This window comes from Monodon monoceros, unplaced genomic scaffold (assembly GCF_005190385.1).
Source record: "Monodon monoceros isolate NGI ecotype Baffin Bay Population unplaced genomic scaffold, NGI_Narwhal_1 Super_Scaffold_11, whole genome shotgun sequence".
Lineage (NCBI taxonomy): Eukaryota > Metazoa > Chordata > Mammalia > Artiodactyla > Monodontidae > Monodon > Monodon monoceros.
Window position 1 is genome coordinate 58,360,217 of NW_021703767.1, and position 22,866 is coordinate 58,383,082.

At 39.4% G+C, this 22,866-nt stretch overlaps 1 protein-coding gene across 9 annotated transcripts in view; it reads left to right on the forward strand.

Moving 5' to 3' along the window:
• PHLDB2 (pleckstrin homology like domain family B member 2) overlaps positions 1 to 22,866 on the forward strand; it is a 246,037-nt gene that overhangs the window by 177,137 nt on the left and 46,034 nt on the right. For all 9 annotated transcript variants that reach the window (XM_029215012.1, XM_029215017.1, XM_029215008.1 and 6 more), the window contains 2 exons: positions 14,250 to 14,393; positions 15,395 to 15,532. In XM_029215012.1, coding sequence (XP_029070845.1) covers positions 14,250 to 14,393; positions 15,395 to 15,532 — 282 coding nt within the window. The remainder of the gene's footprint in view (positions 1 to 14,249; positions 14,394 to 15,394; positions 15,533 to 22,866) is intronic.

The window sequence follows — 22,866 nt, forward strand, 5'->3', positions numbered from 1 at the left end:
CCATTTCTTGGCTATTGTAAATAATGCTGCTATGAACATTGGGGTACATATATCTTTTCAAATTACTGTTTTTTGTTTTCTTCAGATATATGCCCAGGATTGGAGTTGCTGGATCATATGGTAGTTCTGTTTTTAGCTTTTTTGGGGAACCTCCGTACTGTTTTCCATAGTGACTCTACCAGTTTACATTCCCACCAACAGTGTATTAGGCTTCTCTTTGCTCCACCTTCTTCCCAATACTTGTTATTTGTGGACTTTTTGTTGTTTTCTGACAGGTGTGAGGTGATATCTCACTGTGGTTATGATTTGCATTTTTCTGATGACTAGCAATGTTGAGCATCTTTTCATGTGCCTGTTTGCCATCTGTATGTCTTTTTTGAAAATATGTCTATTGAGGTCTTCTGCCCATTTTTTAATTGAGTTGTTTTTCTGATATTGACTTATATGAGCTGTATATTTTGAATATTAACTCCTTATTGGTCATATCATTGCAAATATTTTCTCCCATTCAGTAGGTTGTCTTTTCATTTTGTTGATGGTTTCCTTTGCTGTGCAAAAGCTTTTAAGTTTAATTAGGTCCCATTTTGGGGGCAGTGGGGGAATCCAATTAAATTTTGGTGGAAACTTCAGGGTTTTGTGTATATGGTCATGTCATCTGCAAATAGTGACAGTTTAACTTATTCTCTTCCAATTTGGATGCCTTTTTATTTCTTTTTCTTGTCTGCTTGCTGTGGCTAGGGCTTCTAATATTGTGTTAAATAGATGTTCTGAGAGTGAGCATCCTTGTCTTGTTCCTGATTGTAGAGGAAAATCTTTCAACCTTTCACGATTGAGTATGTTAGCTGTGTGCTTGTCATAAATGGCCTTTATTATGTTGAGATTTGTTCCCTCTGTATCGACTTTGATGAGAGTTTATCATGAATACATGTTGAATTTTGTCAAATTCTTTTTCTGTGTCTATTGAGGTGATCATGTGATTTTTATCCTTTGTTTTGTGAATGTGGTGTATCACATTGGTTGATTTTCAGATATTGAACCATCTTTGCATCCCTGGAATAAATCCTACTTGATTATGGTGTGTACTTATTGCCATTTTCTTACTTATTTACTGGTTGTTATTGTAGTTCTGCTTTTTTCTCTTTTTTTAGTTTGTTCCCTTGTGGTCTGATGATTTTCTTTAGTGATATGCTTGTGTTCTTTTCTTTTTAGTTTTTGTGTATCTGTTGTAGGCTTTTGATTTGTGGTTACCATGGGGTTCATGTATTGACCTATAGCTATATCTACTTGTTTTAAACTGATAATCACAAGTTCAAACACATTCTAAAAGATCTACATTTTTACTCCCTTTCCCCATGTTTTGTGTTTTTGATGCCATATTTTACATCTTCATGCATATCCCTTAACTGTTTATTGTAGTTATAGTTGATTTTACAATCTTTGTCTTTCAGTCTTCATGCTCACTTACTTAAGTGAGTGATCCACAGCCTTTGCTGTATATTTGCCTTTACCTGTGGGATTTTTCCTTTCTTATAAATTCTCACTTCTTGTTGTAGCCTTTTCTTTTCCACTTAAAAAGACCTTTTTCTTTTAGGGTCACTTTAGTATTGATGAACTTTTAGTTTTTGCTCGTCAGAGAAATTCATATTTTCTTCAAATCTGAATGATAACCTTGTTGGATAGAGTATCCTAGGTTGCAGGTTTTTCCCTTTCAAGATTTTGAATATATCATGTTGCTTCCTTCTGGCCTGCAAAGTTCCCGCAGAAAAATCAGCTGATAGCTTTATAGGGATTCCCTTGTATGTGACTCTGTTTTTCTTTTGCTGTCTTTAAAATTCTCTTTTTATCTCTAGCCTTTGCCATTTTAATTATGATATGTCTCAATGTGGGTCTCTTTATGTTCATTTGTTTGGGACTACCTGTGCTTCCTGTACTAGAAATCTGTTTCCTTCTTCAACTTCAGGAACTTTTCAGCCATAATTTCATCAAATACATTTTCTATCCCTTTCTGTCTCTTTTCACTCTCTGGGCCCCCTATAATGTGAATGTTATGACACTTGACGTTGTCCCAGAGGTCCCTTAATCATTTTTTAAAATTTGTTTTTCTTTTTGCTGTTCTGATTGGGTGATTTCATTATTCTCTCTCCCAGATTGCTTATGTGTTCTTCTGTATCACCTAATCTGCTATTAATTCCTTCTAGTGTATTTTCCATTTCAGTTATTGTATTTTTGAGCTCCGTTTGGTTTTCCTTTCTTTCTTTTTTTTTTTTTTTATGTTTTCTGGTTCCTTGTTAAAATTCTTCCTGTGTTCATCTATTTTTTTTTTAACCAAGTTCAGTTAGCATTCTTATTACTAATGCTTTGAACCCTTTATCTGGTAAGTTATTTATCTCTGTTTCATTAGGGTTTTCTTCAGGTTTATTTCCCTGTTCTTTCATTTGAAACTATTTCTTCTGTCTTCCCATTTGTTTAACTTTCTCTTTCTCTATGAAATTAGGTGAAATAGTTACCTATCCTGGTCTTGAAGGAGTATCCTTGCATGGGAGTGTCCCTATGCAGTTTGCATGTGCCCAGTGGCTTTGGTGGGAAAGCTGAATCTTAAGTGAGCATGGGTCACATCTTCTCCTGGGGTGTGCAGGCGGTTATCACCTTGGTGAGAGGTAGGGCTAGAGATGGAGGGACTAGAGCCGGAGCCAGGTGCAAGCCGGCTTCTCTTATGCTCGGTGGCAGTCACAGCCCTATCTGGGTGTGATCAGAGCTCAACGTGATGGAACAGAAGCCCTGAGGGTCGGGTCCAAGCTGGTTCATTTCCTCTAAGTGTGCACTCCCCCCCACCCCCTAAAGCACCTCCATCCTAGTAGAGAGCTGCACAGGAGCAAGAGCAGCTGGGTCAGGCACTTGCTGCAGACAGGAGTAGTTGTGGGAAACCAGCCAGAACCCCACACAGTTTTAAATCTGCTTCCTCCCCCTTGTTCCCTAGAGTAGGCAAGCATGTGCACCTGCTCTTCATGAGTAGAGTCTCGGCTTCTTACAACCCTCCTCTAAGTCCCACTGGTCTTCAAACCAGCTAAGGGGACTTGTCTTCCTTGTGTTGGACCCCAGGGCTGGTGTGCCCAAAGGTGGTTCAAACCCCTAACTCTGCAGGGAGGATCTCTGAGCCCATCATATCTCCCTTCTCCTCTGTGTCCTGCTAAATGTGTGGGTCTTGCTGTTTGCTTCTCCTCTCTTCCTACCCGACGCCATGTGGATCTTTACAGCCTTGTTTGTAGAAGAGCCTTTCTTGCAGACTCCTGTTTGTGTCCGGCAAGAGTAGCTCCATATTTAGATGTATTCTTTTTTTTTTATTGGAGTAAAATTACTTTGCAGTGTTGTGTCAGTTTCTGCCGCACAATGAAGCGAATCAGCTATGTGCATACCTACATCCCCTCCCTCTTGGACCTCCCTCCCATCCCTCCATCCCACCCATCTAGGTCATCACAGAGCACCAAGCTGAGCTCCCCACTCTATACAGCAGGTTCCCACTAGCTAGCTATTTTACACATGGTAGTGTATTTATGTCAAACCTAATCTCCCAGTTTGTCCCACCCTCCCCGTCCCCTTCTGTGTCCATATGTCCATTCTCTACATCTACGTCTCTATTCCTGCCCTGCAAATAGGTTCATCAGTACCATTTTTCTAGATTCCACATATATGCGTTAATATACGATATTTGTTATTCTCTTTCTGGCTTACTTCACTCTGTATGACAGACTCTAGATCCACCACGTCTCTATAAATGACCCAGTTTTGTTCCTTTTCATGGCTGAGTAATATTCCATTGTGTATATGTACCACATTTTCTTTATCCATTCATCTATTGTTGGACATTTAGGTTGTTTCCATGTCCTGACTATTGTAAATAGTGCTGCAATGAACATTGGGGTACATGTATCCTTTTGAATTAGCTTTTTCAGGGTATATGCCCAGTAGTGGGATTGCTGGGTCATGTGGTAGTTCTATTTTTAGTTTTTTAAGGAACTTCCATACTGTTCTCCATAGTGGCTGTTTCAATTTACATTCCCACCAACAGTGCAAAAGGGTTCACTTTACTCCATACCCTCTCCAGCATTTATTGTTTGTAGATTTTCTGATGATGCCCATTCTAACCAGTGTGAGTTGATACCTCACTGTAGTTTCAATTTGCATTTCTCTGATAATTAGTGATGTTGAGCATCTTTTCATATGCCTCTTGGCCATCTGTATATCTTTTTTTGGTGAAATGTCTATTTTTTAATTAGGTTGTTTGTTTTTTTGATATTGAGCTCCATGAGTTGTTTGTATATTTTGGAGATTAATCCTTTGTCCATTGCTTCATTTGCAAATATTTTCTCCCATTCTGAGGGTTGTCTTTTCGTCTTGTTTATGGTTTCCTTTGCTGTGCAAAAGCTTTTAAGTTTCATTAGGTCCCATTTGTTTATTTTTGTTTTATTTTCATTACTCTAGGAGGTGGGTCAAAAAAGATCCTGCTGTGGTTTATGTCAGAGTGTTCTTCCTATGTTTTCTGCTAAGGGTTTTATAGTGTCTGGTCTTACATTTAGGTCTTTAATCCATTTGGAGTTTATTTTTGTGTATGGTATTAGGCAGTGTTCTAATTTCATTCTTTTACACGTAGCTGTCCAGTTTTCCAAGCACCACTTACTGAAGAGGCTGTTTTTCTCCATTGTATGTTCTTGCCTCCTTTGTCGTAAATTAGGTGACCATATTTGTGTGGCTTTATCTCTGGGCTTTCTATCCTGTACCATTGATCTATATTTCTGTTTCTGTGCCGATACCATACTGCATTAATTACTGTAGCTTTGTAATATAGTTTGAAGTCAGGGAGCCTGATTCCTCCAGCTGCATTTTTCTTTCTCAAGACTGCTTTGGCTATTCGGGGTCTTTTGTGTTTCCATACAAATTGTAACGCTTTTTGTTCTAATTCTGTGAAGAATGCCATTGGTTTTTTGATTGGTATTGCATTGAATATGTAGATTGCTTTGGGTAGTGTAGTCATTTTCCCAATGTTGATTCTTCCAATCCAAGAACATGGTATATATCTCCATCTGTTTATATCATCTTTGATTTCTTTCATCAGTGTTTTATAGTTTTCTGAGTACAGTTCTTTTGCCTCCTTAGATAGGTTTATTCCTAGGTATTTTATGCTTTTTGTTGAGATGGTAAATAGGATTGTTTCCTTAATTTGTCTTTCTGTTTTTTCGTTGTTAGTGTATAGGAATGCCAGAGATTTCTGTGCATTAATTTTGTTTCCTGCAACTTTACCAAATTCATTGATTAGTTCTAGTAGTTTTCTAGTGGCATCTTTATGATTTTCTACGTATAGTATCATGTCATCTGCAAACAGTGACAGTTTTACTTCTTTTCCAGTTTGTATTCCTTTTAGTTCTTTTTCTTCTCTGATTGCCATGGCTAAGACTTCCAAAACTATGTTGAATAAGAGTGGCGAGAGTGGCCATCCTTGTCTTGTTCCTGATCTTAATGGAAATGCTTTCAGTTTTTAACCATTGAGAATGATGTTTGCTTTGGGTTTGTCATATATGGCTTTTATTATGTTGAGGTAGGTTCCCTCTATGCCCATTTTCTGGAGAGTTTTTATCATAAAGCGGTGTTGAATTTTGTCAAAAGCTTTTTCTGAATCTATTGAGACGATCATATGGTTTTTATTCCTAAATTTGTTAATATGGTGTTTCACGCTGATTGATTTGTGTATATTGAAGAATCCTTGCATTCCTGGGATAAATCTCACTTGATCATGGTGTATGATCCTTTCAATGTGTTGTTGGATTCTGTTTGGTAGTATTTTGTTCAGGATTTTTGCATCTATGTTCATCAGTGATATTGGTCTGTAATTTTCTTTTTGTGTGATACCTTTGTCTGGTTTTGGTATGAGTGATGGTGGCCTCATAGAACGAATTTGGGAGTGTTCCTCCCTCAGCAATTTTTTGGAAGAGTTTGAGAAGGATAGGTGTTAGCTCTTCTCTAAATGTGTGATGGAATTTGCCTGTGAAGCTATCTGGTCCTGGACTTTTGTTTGTTGGGAGATTTTTAGTTACAGTTGCAATTTCATTACTTGTGATAGGCCTGTTTATATTTTCTAATTCTTCCAGGTTCTGTCTTCGAAAATTGTACCTTTCCAAGAGTTTGTCCTTTTCTTTGTGGTTGTCCATTTTATTGGCATAGAGTTGTTTGTAGTAGTCTCTTGTAATCCTTTGTATTTCTGCAGTGTCAGTTGTGATTTCTCCCTTTTCATTTCTAATTTTATTGATTTGAGTCCTCTCCCTTTTTTTCTTGATGTGTCTGGCTAAAGGTTTATCAATTTTGTTTATCTTCTCAAAGAACCAACTTTTAGTTTTATTGATCTTTGCTATTGTTTTCTTTGTTTCTATTTCATTTATTTCTGTTTTGATCTTTATGATTTCTTGCCTTCTACTGACTTTGGGTTTTCTTTGTTCTTCTTTCTCTAGTTGCTTTAGGTGTAAGGTTAGATTGTTTATTTGAGATTTTTCTTGCTTCTTAAAGTGAGATTGAATGGCTATAAACTTCCCTCTTAGAACTGCTTTTGCTGCGTCACATAGGTTTTGGGTCATCATGTTTTTGTTGTCATTTGTTTCTATGTATTTTTTAATGTCGTCTTTGATTTCTTCAGTGATCTCTTGGTTATTTAGTAGCGCACTGTTAGCCTCCATGTATTTGTGTTTTTTACAGTTTTTTTCCTGTAATTGATTTCCAACCTCATAGCATTGTGGTCAGAAAAGATGCTTGATATGATTTCAATTTTCTTAAATTTTCCGAGGCTTGATTTGTGACCCAAGATGTGATCTATCCTTGAGTATGTTCCATGTGCACTTGAGAAGAAAGTGTATTCTGTTGTTTTTGGATGGAGTGTCCTATAAATATCGATTAACTCTATCTGGTCTATTGTGTCTTTAAAGCTTGTGTTTCCTTATTCATTTTCTGTTTGGATGATCTGTCCATTGGTGTAAGTGAGGTATTAAAGTCCCCTACTATTATTGTGTTACTGTCGATTTATCCTTTTATGGCTGTTAGTATTTGCCTTATGTATTGAGGTGCTCCTATGTTGGGTACATAAATATATATAATTGTTATGTCTTCTTCTTGGATAGATCCCTTGATCATTAAGTAGTGTCCTTCTTTGTCTCTTGTAATAGTCTTTATTTTAAAGTCTATTTTGTTTGATATGAGAATTGCTACTCCAGCTTTCTTTTGATTTCCATTTGCATGGAATATCTATTTCCATCCCCTCACTTTCAGTCTATAAGTGTCCCTAGGTCTGAAGTGGGTCTCTTGTAGACAGCATATATATGGGTCTTGTTTTTGTATCCATTCATCCAGTCTGTGTCTTTTGTTTGGAGCATTTAATCCATTTACATTCAAGGTTATTATCGATAGTATGTTCCTATTACCATTTTCTTAATTGTTTTGGGTTTATTTTTGTGGGTCTTTTTCTCCTCTTGTGTTTCCTGCCTAGAGAAGTTCCTTTAGCATTTGGTGTAAAGCTGATTTTGTGGTGCTGAATTCTCTTAGCTTTTGCTTGTCTGAAAAGCTTTTGATTTTTCCATCGAATCTGAATGAGATCTTTGCTGGGTAGAGTCATTTGTAGGTTTTTCTCTTTCATCACTTAAAGTATATCCTGCCACTTCCTTCTGGCCTGAAGAGTTTCTGCTGAAAAATCAGCTGATAACCTCATGAGGATTCCTTTGTATGTTATTTTTTGCTTTTCCCTTGATGCTTTTAATATTTTTTCTTTGAGTTTAATTTTTTTTTGTTTGATTAATATGTGTCTTGATGTATTTCTCCTAGGGTTTATCCTATATGGGACTCTCTGTGCTTCCTGGACTTGATTGACTATTTCCTTTCCCATGTTACGGAAGTTTTCCGCTGTAATCTCTTCAAATATTTTCTCAGACCCTTTCTTTTTCTCTTCTTCTTCTGGGACCCTATAATTCGAATGTTGGCACATTTAGTGTTGTCCCAGAGTTCTCTGAGATTGTCTTAAATTCTTTTCATTCTTTCTTTATTCTGCTCCTCCGCAGTTATTTCCAGCAGTTTGTCTTCCAGTTTAATTATTCGTTTTTCTGCCTCAGTTATTCTGTTATTGATTCCTTCTAGTGTATTTTTCATTTCAGTTATTGTATTCATCACTCTTTGTTTGCTCTTTATTTCTCTAGATCTTTGTGAAACATTTCTTATATTTTCTCAATCCGTGCCTCCATTCTATTTATGAGATTCTGGATCATCTTTACTATCATTGCTCTGAATTCTTTTTCAGGTAGGTTGCCTATTTTCTCTTCATTTATTTGGTCTTTTAGGTTTTTACTTTGCTCCTTCATCTGTGGCATATTTTTTTTGTCGTCTCATTTTTTTGTTTTTTTGAGGGATAGGATTGTGTTCCTGTCTTACTGGTTGTTTGGCCTGAGGCTTCCAGCACTGAGTTTGTAGGCTGTTAGGTAGAACTGGGACTTGGTGCCAAGATGAGGACCTCTGGGAGACCTCACTCAGATGAATATTCCCTGGGGTCTGAGGTTCTCTGTTAGTCCAGTGGTTTGTACTCGGTGCTCCCACTGCTGGAGCTCTGGCCCTACCCCCGGCTCATGAACCAAGATCCCACAAACTGTGTGGGGCAGGAAAAAAAAAAAGAACAAGGAAAAAAAGGAGAACAATAACAAAGAATAAAAAGTAAAATAAGGTTAGAAAAGTAACAAGTATGTTAGGAAGAATGAAAAAATAAAAATATAGATGAAACAACAACCTGAATGTAAAACAGAGCACAATAGTAAAAAAGAGGAGAAAAAAAAAAGCCGGAAAAGGCCTTAGCTGTGGGGGTCGAGGTTTAGGCAGTGGGCGGGGCATATGCTTAAGACCCACAGGGCCCGAAAAGGCCCTGGGGAGGGGTGGGGCTTAGGCTCAGAGGAGGGGCCCAGGGGTGCCTCTGGCCTTGGAGGTTGTAAGACCAGGTCCAGGACCACAGCAGGCTCACTGAGCCCGAGTAGGCAGGGATAACACTAGGCACATTCCCCCCTCATCTTCCAATCCCGGAGGGCCCCTCCCCATTGGCGTCTCTTTTTCTCCCTCTCCCTCCTATGCTCCTAGGAGTCACATGGTAGGAAGGGACCCCAGAAGGCAGGGGACCAGACCTGGAACCCCAACAGGCTTCCTGAGGCTGAGAGGGTGGGGGAAATGCTCTCCGTGCCTCCCCTGATCCTCCTGATCCCAGAGGGCCCCTCCCCGACCGCCTCTCCTCCTCCCTCCCTCCCACGGCCCTAGGGCCCACAAGGCTGGAGGGGGCCTCGGAGAATAGAGGACCAGGACTGGGAGCCCAACAGGCTTCCTGAGGCTGAGAGGGTGGGGGAAATGCCTTGTGTGCCTCCCTTGGTCCTCTGATCCCTGAGGCCCCCTCCCATCCACCTCTCCTCTTCTCCCCCCACTTCCCTCCTACCCCACTAGGACCAACGCAGCCCGGAGGGGGCCTCAGAAGGCGGAGGACCTGGCCCGAGAGCCTCGCAGGCTTCCTGGGGCCCGACTGGGCTGGGGAAACGCTAGGTGTGCTCCCCCTGGTCCTCCAAGCCCCTGAGGGTCCCTCCAGGAGTGGGAACCTGTCCCCCCTCCCAGCCACCCCTCAGGGGCACCGGTCCTGTCCAGCCTCCACTTCTCCTCCCCCCTCATTCCCCCCATGTCCTACCCAGTCGCTCAGGTGTTCCTCCCATCTCCTTGGGCGTTGAGGTCCTCCACCAGCAACTGGCAGGCCCCCTAGTTGTGGGGAGATGCGAACTCCATGTCTTCCCACTAGAAGTATTCTTGATGTGCTCATCAGGGAGGTGAGCTCAGCGTCCTCCTGCTCTGCCATCTTGATCTCCCTTGTCTTCCTCTTCACCCATTTTTTAAAAATGTTTTGTCTTGTTTTTATTCAGTAGTAGGAGCTATTTGTGGTAAGGAAATTAGTCTTTTATCATGATTTGTCTTCCCCTTGGCTTTATTAATGATTTTTTTTCAATGTATAGGACATTTATATGTAGTCATAATCATTGCTTAGTTTTCCAGTTGTTTGCTGATCTAAAAGTGTCTTCCAAATTTGAGGATTTCTTAAAAGGAGTTCAGGGAAGATCTTTTGGTGCTATATTTTTCACACAGGTTAAGAAAGTTTTTTTCTATGAAATAAAAAGAAATTATTCCCCTACCCGTTTTCTAGAAAGGACTTAAGAGACCTTATAATAAAAGACATCAATTTTATTAGAATAAAGTCTGAACACCAAAAACAGTAAATAAGAGAAAAAGCAGGTACCATAGTCACAAGAATTTATTTATTGAAAGATAAATTAGATTTATTAATTTATTTAAGTAACACTGACCATTAAATTTCTTGGCAGTCATGCCCGAAGAGCCAAAAATTTTAAAAGGTACATTAATTAGATTTTTGTTATAAGAGGACACATACTGATTCTTTAAGAGAAAGATGTTATCATACTAAATTCTGCAGGTAGTTTATCACAGGGAGTACTATTCAGGGAGATTTGTGTCTTTGGTTCTATTTTTGTTTGTTTGGCTGCAACAGGGCTTTCTGACTGAATGTTCCTAGTCAGAAATCCTTATCTACCTATGGAGTTCTCCCATTGTATTCATCAGGACTCTGGACTGTTCAATTCTTCTTTCTTCTAATGACCAGGTTTACCTTACTTATTCTCAAGGGAGAGTAATTCTGATAGGACATCTGTCCCTCTTGCCAGAAAGTTGCAACTGTTAGAAACTAGGATCTGGGGTAGAAATCAAAAGTTGTTGGTTTCAGGCAAAGTAAATGACCCATCATTTGAACATTTGAGCTGTTGTCATCAGCTATTGGGCTTCCTGCACTGCCTTTTTGTGTTAAATTCTTTCCCTTTCTTCCTTCACAGAGATCTACCAGATTTTTGCTGAAGTGGTGAGCTGTGTGCTCTAAGATCTAACTTTTGGGAAATAGGTTTCCTCCTGAAGAGGGCTTTGACAAGAAAGCTGTTGGGTGTAAATGAGTGGATCATGACAGATGTTTTTCATTGCTCCAGTATGCTTTTGTGAAATAGGAGGCCTTTGAAGCTTGGAGCAGCTCCCCTGTGGCATGCAATAGAAGACTGTGCCTCCTTTAGACACAGGGAACATCAAGGGCACCTCTGGGTACCACACGGCAGCTTAGACAGAGTGCAGCTGAGAGGCAATGGGTTTTTCATTTATTACTCTTTGAAGACAGACATATGTTACCTCGAGACAGAAGACGGAAGAATCTTAAAAAAGAAAAAGAAGTCCTGATTATTTGTTTTAGATGCTCTTCCTCTTTGAGTAATCTGCTCACTGGATTAGTTACTTAACAAAGTACAGTGTTCATAGGATTAATGGAGAAGAGAGGAATGTGAAAAACACTCTGAGCTGGTTTAATGAAACAAAGATGTTAATGATATTTAGGAAGCCTGAGATTTACCATTCTAGACTTTGTTTTACCTAAGACTTAAAGATGTAGATGACCTTGGAAATACGCTCATTTTAATTGGCTTTTGTGAACCTGTCTACCACCACCTGAGGTGAAAGCCTAGAATAGCTCACTCTTCTCTTTTTTTTTCCCTTGCAGTTTTACTGAGATATAATTGACATACAGCAGTGTATAAATTTAAGGGATACAACCTAATGACTTGACTTACATATTTTGCAAAATGATTACTGCAATAAATTTAGTTAACATCCATCACCTCATGTATTTGCCAAAAAATGTTTTTTTCCCTTGTGATGAAAACTTTTCCACTCTTCTCTTCTTGAGTAATCATTCTGTCTGCAGTGGAAAGCCCTCACACTCGTAAACTTCTCTGGTCGCAAGAGGTTTCTAAGAAGAAATCTGCAAAGAAAAAGAAAAAAGGTTGATGCAAACTGTCTTGTCCCTACTGTCTCCCCTTTCTGTGTATGTGTGTATCAAGTTACCTCAAAGACAGAATATTTGGGGATGCACATATATGTGCTTTCATTAAAACACGTCACTCTCAGTAGTACCCTATACATTACTATTAAAAAAAAAAAAAAAACCCGGATAGATCAAAATTTCACTTTTCTCTGTCACCATAAACTAAAGCTATTCAGTGGCTACTACACCCTTGGCTCTCTATTGTTTTTTTGTTTGGATATAAATGATATTACAGTATCCTCATCCCAGTCTATTACAAACCAGAGTTTAGAATGCCTCTTGAAGATTTTGCTTTTTATAAACAACTTAACAATAAAAAACAGTCATTACCTAGATAACATTTATTGCTACAGACTCTCAGGTTGTTTATTATTAAACATACCTATTGTGATAAATTTTCTAGAAACTTTGAGCTGTACAGATACTTATAATTGCCACTATTATCTATCTTTATAGTTTTGCAGATCGTTCAGTTTTTGTTTTCTTTTGATGCTTTGCTTCCACCAATGAGAGGAATATTTTTAAACCATGCTGGAAGTTGAAACCTAGTATGAAATGTTGACCGGACAGGATACTGGCCTTCTTGAAGCTTTCCTGCTAGGATTACTTGTCAGTGATTTAGGAATGCCATTCACTGTTGTAGGCATTCCTCATGCCCTAAAACAGGCACCCAAGCATTAGGACAATGAGATTCATTGTATGTGAAGAAAGGTCAGCAGTTGTTTTACTAGTTCATAAGATATTGGAATTCAGATGACAATTTAAAAGCTAAATGTCAACAAACAAACAAACAAAAAAACAAACAAAAGCTAAATGTCAAGGCTTGGAAGGCCTGCATACCTTTGTTCTAGTCAACCTGAGATACTTGACTTCTCAATGGTTTAATCTTCAGGAGCAGCGAAGTAGGGTAAAGAATAAAGAATATGAATGAAGAATAAAGAACCCAACATGATGCCTATCGTGTTACAGTAATCTTTAGGATTGTTAAACACTAAATGAACTTAGTAAGGAACACAAAATGTTAATGGTTTCTTTAGTTAATTTGAATATTCTTTTCAGTGGTTAGTGAGTAATGTTCAATAATTTACTTAACTAGGCTGCTGTTTCCAATTTCCAATTGTGAAATTATATAATTATTGACTTACTGGTGTAAAGAAATTACTTCTTTTTCAAAGAGAGATAAAATTAAATAAATAATATACCAATACGGGTGCCCCTTCACTTACAGAAAGACTGGTCTCCACGAGGTGATATCCAAAACGACTAGCCTGAAATTCTTAAGAGAAGAAGCTGTTTTCAATTCACTGTATTCTCTTCTTAAAATAATTGGTAGTCATATTTTGGCTGTGTGTATCATCTAAATGTTCCTTTCTTTCCCGGGCATTTGTCATAACTTTGTTCGGGGTATAAGTATGCCCTCTCTCACTTAATTTCTTTCCTGACTTTCTCATTCCTTGTTAAGGATCTCAGTTTTTCCATGAAATAATTTTATGAATAATGGCTAGTATCCTATTTCATGTCACAAAAGTGCATTGGCCCAGTTAGTGTCTTAATCATTACATAGGATAAAGACCGATAAGTAGTGTGCTAATGCAAAAACTGAAACATGAATTAATATTAAGTGTGTAGCTTTAAATCATTTGGGGGGGTCACTAAAGTAATAAAGCCTTGTGTTGTCCTGGTTATTAACTTTGGGAAACATTTCAGTGAGGTGAGGCCAAATGCCATGTCCCTCTTCTCCACCTTGTGTTGGAAAGGAAATAAATAAGAGTGCTTGCTCATTTGCAGATAACCCTAGCAGTGGGACCCAACAGAGATTCTAGAGACTGTGGTAGGAGATGTACTCACTTGGAGACGGGAGAGAGTATGGAGCTTATGAAGAAGGTAGCAGCGTGCCCAAGAGACATCCCTGAGGAGGTTGTTGAAAGTCTAGTCCAGATTCTAGTTCTCTGCTCTGCTGAACTTTGTCTATAACCTGAGAGAAGTCCTGACAATCTCTGTGGACCACAACTTCCTCCTCTGTATAACCTTTTAGTTATTTCGGCTTTAAAAGGACGCGAATTTGTACACTGAAGTTGGTTTGTAGGAGCTAAACTAAGCCCCTATGTACTGAGGGTCTATGGGAAAATGCAGAGTTCCAAATAAACAATCACAAGGATGCTTTTATTATAGAATCCAAATAGACACAGACTGTGAAACGCTAGACTTGTGACTGGTTTATTAACTGGGAAATTCTGGAATTGAAGTGTGACTAGCCCTTTTCTGTGTTGATTAATCACAGACCCCAGAGGGTATAAGTGAAGAACAAAGGATTCAGGAATTGACTGTGATGGAAGAGTCCCGGATAGCAATTCTGAACAACCTCGAGGAACTTGAACAAAAAATCAAAGATATAAATGACCAGATGGAGGAATCTTCCAGAGAGGTATAAACCACAAGTTCACTTATTACCCTGTCTCATTTTTCTTTCTTTCCTTTAGCTTAAATATATCAATGCCTATTAGGGCACAGGCCTTGGGGGGCAGAATACATAGAGGTCAACATGAGCAATTTGTAGCTGTGTAAAATGGGTACGTATGTGGGGTAGAAATGCCTTTTTTAATGTTTCTTTCTTCTTTCTGGGTTTTTTTTTTCATCCAATGAGGTGAACATATGAAGCCATTTTTAATGTGCGTCATATATAACCGACTTTGTCTTAACTAGTATATGCTTTCTGAGCTGCTTCAAGATCTGTCAGCTGAGGTACCATGTATTTAGACGTTTAAGTTCAAATCCAACAGACATTTTCTGAGCATGTTAAGTATGAGTTGGGTATCATCTTGGCACTATGGGGGGATTTACATAATTAAAGAAAGGGGCAATTTTTTAATACCTCCATGGAATGAGAAGAAGCAGCTAACTCTGCCTAAGAAGGATCTGCATGTCTGTACTCACGGATGATGCAGTCAGCCCATGTGTGGAAGGGGACTGCTCACCTGTCATCTCATGCATAGACCCTGGGGAGCCCCTCCTGCTGGCATTGCTAGGAATGCAGCGCTTGCGTGCTGGGCCGAGTATAATTTTCATTTCCCATGCTCTAGGGACAAACAGAGATGTGGCTGCTCCCAAGATGGTTCACACTTGAGCTTGAATCTAAGCGAGTAGGCAAAATATCCTTGAGAAGTAAGCAGAAAAGGGGTTATCATAGAAAAATTAAATGAGAAGATAACTAGTGTTCTTAGCAAATATATTCTGGCCTCTCCACTTTCTCATATAGGAATCCTGAGTCTCACATGGGTTCTCTGGAGTGTTTTCTGGGCTCCATAATCTGACTGATAATGGTAATACTTTTTGCAATTTGTAGCTGTTAAAAATACACCTCTAAAGGGGGCAGCTGAAAACTTCTCTGAAGGTGAAACACCTCTGAGCTTTGTTTTGTGTCCTCAGTTGGATATGGAATGTGCTCTCTTGGATGGAGAACAAAAATCAGAAACAGCTGAACTTATGAAAGAGAAGGAGATTTTGGATCATCTAAACCGGAAAATAGCAGAACTGGAAAAGAACATTGTTGGTGAAAAGACCAAGGTAAAAGAAAATTATATTTGATACAAATTTTATGGGCAAAATGGTGCTTCCATTTGATTGAATTTAAATGTTGTATGAATCGCCATGGTTTTGGATTTGTGTGTCATGTTCCTGGAGACAGCGGCACTGGAAAAAAGTCTTAAGATGAGGTAAGTAGTTGCAAATTAAGAACTGTCAGGTGCAGAACAGCTGATGCTAAGATAGTAGAGCCTGTTTAGTTTTTGAGCCAGTATTCATGGCAGCCTTTTCTGCTTGAGCTGAGTGAATTGCTTTTTTCCAATCAGGCTTTCTGCTCTTCTGATCCTGCTTTGTTTTTAAAGAATCATTTTAGTACTTTGGAACTTCTTTCCAGCATTGCCCTGTAAGGGTGGCTTAAACATATTCAAATATGGTTGCCTCATTTCTTTTCATTTTTCTGTTTATTAAAACGATGTATGGGAACCATGCATTTCATCTGTCTCGCCTTGCCATTGGCTTCAATGCAAGTGCACTGCTCTTTGACAAATGCGCTGCAGTTTTCAGGGGATCCTCACACACTGCTGAGTGAAAACTGTGAAACACAGCTGACACTTATTTTGGAAAAGAATATTTTTGAAACGCTTACACATTTCAGGCCACAACCTGAATGTTAGCCGATACCTCCTAGGGAGTATGAAGAATTACTTGCAGTTTTTAGAATTCGGGGTGGTAGTTGGGTTTTTTGTTTTTCTGCTTGTCTGTTTTTTGCGGAAAATATTTCACTTACTCTCCTCTCAAATTCTGAGTTAGTTACAACTGAACTAAGCCTAAATTAAAAATTAAAATTCCAATTTGAGAAAGAAAAACTAGTGAGCTTGAACACATTCCTTTATTGCTCATCACGTTCTCCACTAAGCTGAGAAAAAGAAAAGAAATTCAGTTTGAGTAAACTCCAGTGGTAATATGTGGAAAGGATTTCTGCTCAGTATGGCTTCCTTTTTAGGCTTCTCTTTGTTTGCATTTGATCTTGGTGCCAGAGAATGAGCTCAAAAAGATATTGTCAGAAATTGAAGTCAGATTAAAAGCTACATATCAATATCTTGGTTGCCTGCTTATCAAGATTAAAATGCACATCTTTTTCATATTAAATTTTATGTATGTGCCTTCCAGCTCTAGACTTTGAAATAGTAAAGAATCCATTTGGGTAATAGTTATATTTTTCTTTAAAAGCTGAAAACCATATCGAAGGATTGCTTGTCTAGTTCTGCTGTACAGGAGGATCATGGTTTTCAAAGTTTCCGCACTGATACAGCAAGAAACTTTCATTGGAGGCATCAGATGTTTTTGTTTTGGTGCTTACTAGTATTTTACTATTTATGTCATACTGGAAAGGTCACGGGACATAGGAATGGGGTCTCAGGTTCCCTGTGAACCTGTCTGCCTTCCCCATCCATGTAGTTGTTTATCTTTGTGTAGCCCGCATATGACATGACCTATAAATTCTATTTGTCTACCTGTCATTAGCATCATATTCTACACAAAAGTGAAGCAAGTTGAGTCAATGCTAAATCTCACTTCCCAGGCACAGTTGTGTTATATTCTCCAGACCTAAGTAAGGTAGAGTCAGAACTCCAGGAACATGAGTGGAAACAAGCAAGGAGGAGGCTACTTCCATCCTTCCTATTATTGTTTTGGTGGCTTGATAGAGGCTGTGCATAGGAGAGAGGACGCTGGGGGCTTGAAGTATAGAATCAGCTCATGCAGCTGTTAGGGGATTAGTTGGTCTCGGAAGGTGGGATTATCGTCTGTCATCACATGATATGAAAACTGGCAAAAACTGGCTTTGGGTGAGGGATTCCAGAGGAGAATGAGGGAAGTGAAAGCAGACTGAGCTGGATGATGTTACTGCATATTCTTGACAACCAAACTCAAATAGAGACCCATTACTGCTTGGCAACATCTCTCTGTTTCTCAAATAAAGTTATTCTACCATTTTATAGCACGGCTATTTCATACCTTCGCTCTGTTCAAACTTCTAGTCCACTTTCATTCCCCTGGCTCTGAGATGATCTCACCACCTACTTCACTGAGAAATTAGAGCATCTCATATTCACAACTAAGGAAGGCTCTCTTCCCCTCAAATACCAGTCCCTTTGGATGTGCCCAGGGTACCGTCCCACCATCTAGAGGTCTACAGTCCTTCTGTTCCGAACTCCCCCCAGCCTCTCCCTCTTCACTGGACCTGTACTGTCAGTATGCCAATATTATTATTTTTTAAAATTATTATTATTTAAAAATAAAGTTCCTTCCAGCACCTGCCTTAGCTAGTTTCTCTTCAGCATAGCCAAGCTTTTCAAACAGTTTTCTCAGTGTACTGTGTGTTCTCCTGCTTAGTTCACCATTCCTCCCATTCTTGTTCCACTACTCCATCAGATTTGCTCCCGTTAAGACCACTAAAAGCCCTGGCGCTGCCTAACCCACCCACTGGGTGCTTTTCAGCCCTCTTATGAGCAGACTCCTGAGCAGAATTCAAGACAAGGGACAACTCTTTTCCTTGACACTTCCCCTCCCCCACCCCTTTGCCTTCGTGTACCACACTCCTCTGGTTTTCCTTCTCTTTCTCTTACTTATCTCTCTGACTTTTCCACCCGAGTTCCCATTCCTTCTTCCTCTGCTTTATCCAGCCAGTTGTTACGGTGTCTCTGATCTGAACCTTCTTCTTTTTTTTTTGAAGCAAGCTCAGACTTCCCCAGAAGTCCACAGAAAAGTTCTGCTTGCTTTCATTGGTCTGAATTAAGATATATGCTTTGAATCATTTACTTTTTTTTAAAATTGAGGTGTAATTAACATATAATATTATATTATTTTCAGGCGTACAACACGATTCGATATTTGTATACATTGTGAAATGGTCACCACAATATTTCTGGTTAACATCTACCATCTCTTGTTGAGAACTCTCTTCTCTTATGTTCTCACATTCTTTTATAGCCATGGCTTCAAATAACATGTACATGCTGGTGACTGCTAAATGTATGTCTTTAGCCCACAACCCTATTCTGTACTTCTGACTCATATCCTGTAGCCTACCTGATATCTCCACTGAGATATTTCTCAGGTATTTCCAGCTGAACACGATGTAACCGAACTCTTGATCCCATCCCTCCCCTGGCCTTCCATACACTTCCCCTGCCTCTGATCCTGTTCTTCCTCTAGTTTTCCCACCAGGACGTAGCATCTCTATCCACCTATATGTCCAAACAGAAACCTGGAAGTAGATCTTGATACTGCTTTCTCTATCACCCCCACTTCTAATTGATTACAAAGCTATTTTTCAATTACTCTAACTTCTCCGCATCTCCCCTAATAGCATTCTCTTCTAAATCATCAAAATTTCCTTTTGGGTTCCATTTCCATTTACTTCCCTTCAGTCTGTTTGCTTCACAGCAACCAGAGTGATTTTTCTTTTAAAATTTAAATTAGGTCATATCACTCTGGTTTGTGTTCCCCTGTATTTTATATAAATCTAAACTCCGTACCTGTCCTGACCCTTTCTATCACCTTTCTCCCCCTCTTCACACCACTCTCATGGCGGCCTTCCTTCTGTTTGTTTAAAGATCCATCCCACCCTCCACCCCTGCCAAGGTCCCTGGCAGACCAGCGTGCCCTGCCTGGAATTCCCTTTCCTATATTCCATGCCTTGTCGGTTGCCTGTCTTTCAGCGCTTAAGTTCAGTGTTAGTTTTTCAGAAAAACCCTACTAGCCCTTTCCAGCTCAGATTACATTCTCTCGGTTGTTCTTTCAGTCCTTTTACAAATCACATTTTATAATTTATGTTTGTTTTGGGCTTGTTAGATATTTATTTCCCTCTCTAGCCTGTGAAATAGAGGCAGGCACTGTTATCCACTGTTTATCCAGCTCATAATAGGTGCCAGAATACCGCCCAATGTTCTTCGGGAATATGGTACTTGGATCTCCTGCTAACAGTGAGTCCTGGCTGGGTCTGAACAGAAACATTGAGCCAAACACCTGCCTGAGAGCTACGTGCAGCCAAGTTTCAGGACAGCTGGGGTGGTCTGTCCAAGTGCTCATGCCAGGGGCTTGTAATCACGCTGCCTGTCGAGCCAGAGCGTAAGACAGAAGAAGGAAATGGCCGTTGCCCTTTTGGATCTCGTTTCCTTTTCCATACACCTGTTGCTGCTGTCAGATATAAACTGTGGAATGAGAAAACCAAAACCTGAAAAGATATCCCTGTTGGGGAAGCTCCAATTCAGATGTCAATAGCACATCCTGTAAGCCTGGCCCTCATTTTTTGGAGACAAGGCCTGGAGCCATAGGAAGAAAGTTCAGCAACACCTCAGAGTTCAAATCCTGGTGTGAAGTTAATGCCATTGTTTCCTTGGCTCTCAAGACCAGTCTTTAGCATTGTTTCTTTTAGCTGATTTGGGAGCTATCGTTCTATTTTACATATTTAGTATAAATTAATGTATTTCATAGGTGACCACTATTTATTGTATACTACCATATAAAATATAAACTATAGACATAATTACATATACAACATAAAATATAGACAGTGTATTTAATTATTTGTTGAACATTTTTGCAGTGGCTCCCTGGGCTGAACTTTCACCGTCCTTATGGGGACCACTGTCAGGAACATCAGTGCACCTGTTTCCATGCGGCTCTGAGCTAAATGCCACCTGCCTGTTGTGTTCTCAGACGGTAGCCACATCACAAATAGAATCTCTATGAACTTATAAACCCTAAACAAATAGAAGTATCAGGGGGGCTTCCCTCCCTGGCGCAGTGGTTGAGAGTCCGCCTGCTGATGCAGGGGATGCGGGTTCGTGCCCCGGTCCGGGAAGATCCCACGTGCCGCGGAGCGGCTGGGCCCATGAGCCATGGCCGCTGAGCCTGCGCGTCCAGAGCCTGTGCTCCACAACGGGAGAGGCCACAACAGTGAGAGGCCCGCGTACCGCAAAAAAAAAAAAAAAAAAAAAAAAAGTATCAGACTCGAACATAAACCCAGAGGGGATGTTTATTTGAAGCAGTAAGCAATAATCCATAGTGTTTTCTTAGGGCAAGAGAAAGGAGAGAGACTTGTTAACCTCTGTGCTGGTAGACTGTTTTAGGTTGGTGGGCTTGGTGACTGGGGGTGGGGAAGCCACCAGAACCATGAAGCTCAGTTTGGGCAAAAGCTGGAAGCGGCTTCCCTCCCCCTGTACTTCCCCTCTCCAAGGCAAAGCCTGATTTGGGGCAACTGCTGGAAAGTATGAAAGTGTTCCTGCATTTGTTTATGTACATTTTCCTTCTGTCTTTGTCTATTTCTGACTACATAAAAAATTCAGAACTAAAAATAGTTTTTCAGTTCCTCTATTTTTGGATTATCTGTCTCATTCCTGCTCCTTAGCATATGACAATGAAAAGTTAGCTGTACTGAAGTTAAATAAAATGGTTAAGGAAAGACTCTGCTTACCTAGTATTGTTAAAGAGTCTTTCCATCACCTAGACGGTGATCACAAAGCTCAAACCATCCTTCTGTTTAAGGATCTGTCCTCACACAGATAGGTTGTGATATTTTGTAAGCTATACTGGTCTGCACACTTTTATAGCTAAACACACTTAAAGGTGTGAGCTGAAGTTTAAATCATTCTTCGCCATGCAACACGTTCCTGGGTGAAATCTTGAATTAGTTGACTAATTTTTCTGTAATAAACATATAGCTTTGTGTCTTAAGTGGTTAAATTGTATTCTCCATTATTATCTTGCCAGAGTACCTGTTACTTCCTCCCCATCTTTCCTTCAGAGCCAGGGGAAGACACAGAGCCTGCCCAGAATTCCTCAGCAAAGTGTTAATGCCTCTTGAGTGCAGAGTCTTTGCCAAGTCACAGGCAGTGTTCAGAAGGGACCCAGCCCTTCCCGTGCCTCTTTCTTACATTTCAAAGTTAGCTCCCTGGTTAGAGGAAGTGGAAATATATCATGGGATTTGGGGATTAAATCAACAGGGTTCTAGATTAGTGTGATTTTTTTCTGGTGGTTGTTTGATTATGTAAATCCTTAGTGTTCTGATTTTCCAATGTTTTCTACACTAAACATCCATCAACTGTGCAATTAAAAAGTCAAAGTCAATGGTAAAAAAAAGCCTAGGAAAGTAACATAAAAGTGTGCCTCTTTAGAGGCAGGCAGAGAATGGGTTTTCAGCAATAACCGTCTGGGGACACAGGTCCGTAATCTTTCCTCTGCAATTCTGAAAAGTTTTGTAGAGGAAAAAAACTTTGCATAAGGTTGGCACCAAAACTTAGTTGGTTTCAAAACCTGACTTGGACTGATATTCACACTCAATATGAATATTCATAAGTAGCTGCAGACACAGAAACATGTTTGATTACAGGGTTTTGCCCCAAACCTCAGTGGAAATGCCATACAGTATATGCTATATGATCTGTGTTACCTCTATCAAATGCAGAATATTCTGAAATCTAGAACACATCTGGCCTTAAGAATTTCAGATAAGTGATTTTGGGTCTAAAACAATTGCCTAATGTTGAACCTCTGAGGATGCCTGCCTCTCAGACCACCCCACAGGACTCAGGAACTGGAAGGAAGGGGACTCTCAGGGTGTTTGGAGAGGACTTTGGATGGGCTACCCTTAAAAATGATGGCTTAGGTACTGTGAATTTTAACATATCACTGCATCAATTCCAAACTTGACCCAGTGTTTCAATAAACATGGCCTGAGTACCTAGTGCGTGCTGGAGTCTATGCTGTACGGTTTGGAAATTACAAAGATGTATCTTAATTTTTAAGAAAATCTTTATCAAGCTAATGAGGCTGCCAAATTAGGAAAAAATGTATAGGATGCTTGGTTAAATTTAAATTTCAAATAAAGAGAATAACTTTTTGGTATAATTATGTCCCATGCATTATTTAAGACATACTTACATTAAAAAAATCATTTGTTGTCCATGTTAAATTCACGTTTAACTGTGTATCCTCTATTTTATCTGGCAACCCTATAAACTAATGAAGTATGCATCTTTTCAGGGTAACCTTGAACCATCTGCTTACCAAATATTAGTTAAATGTGGTAAAATTATTTTTTATAGGTATTCAGAAATTTTTCGTGTAGTATTGGAATTCAGATAGAGCCAGCAAGTTAAATTTCAGTTCGTTCCTTCGAGAATACAACTTAAAGAAAATTTATTATTATATTACTCAGCCATAAAAAGAAACAAAATTGAGCTATTTGTAATGAGGTGGATAGACCTAGAATCTGTCATACAGAGTGAAGTAAGTCAGAAAGAGAAAGACAAATACCGTATGCTAACGCATATATATGGAATTTAAGAAAAAAAATGTCATGAAGAGCCTAG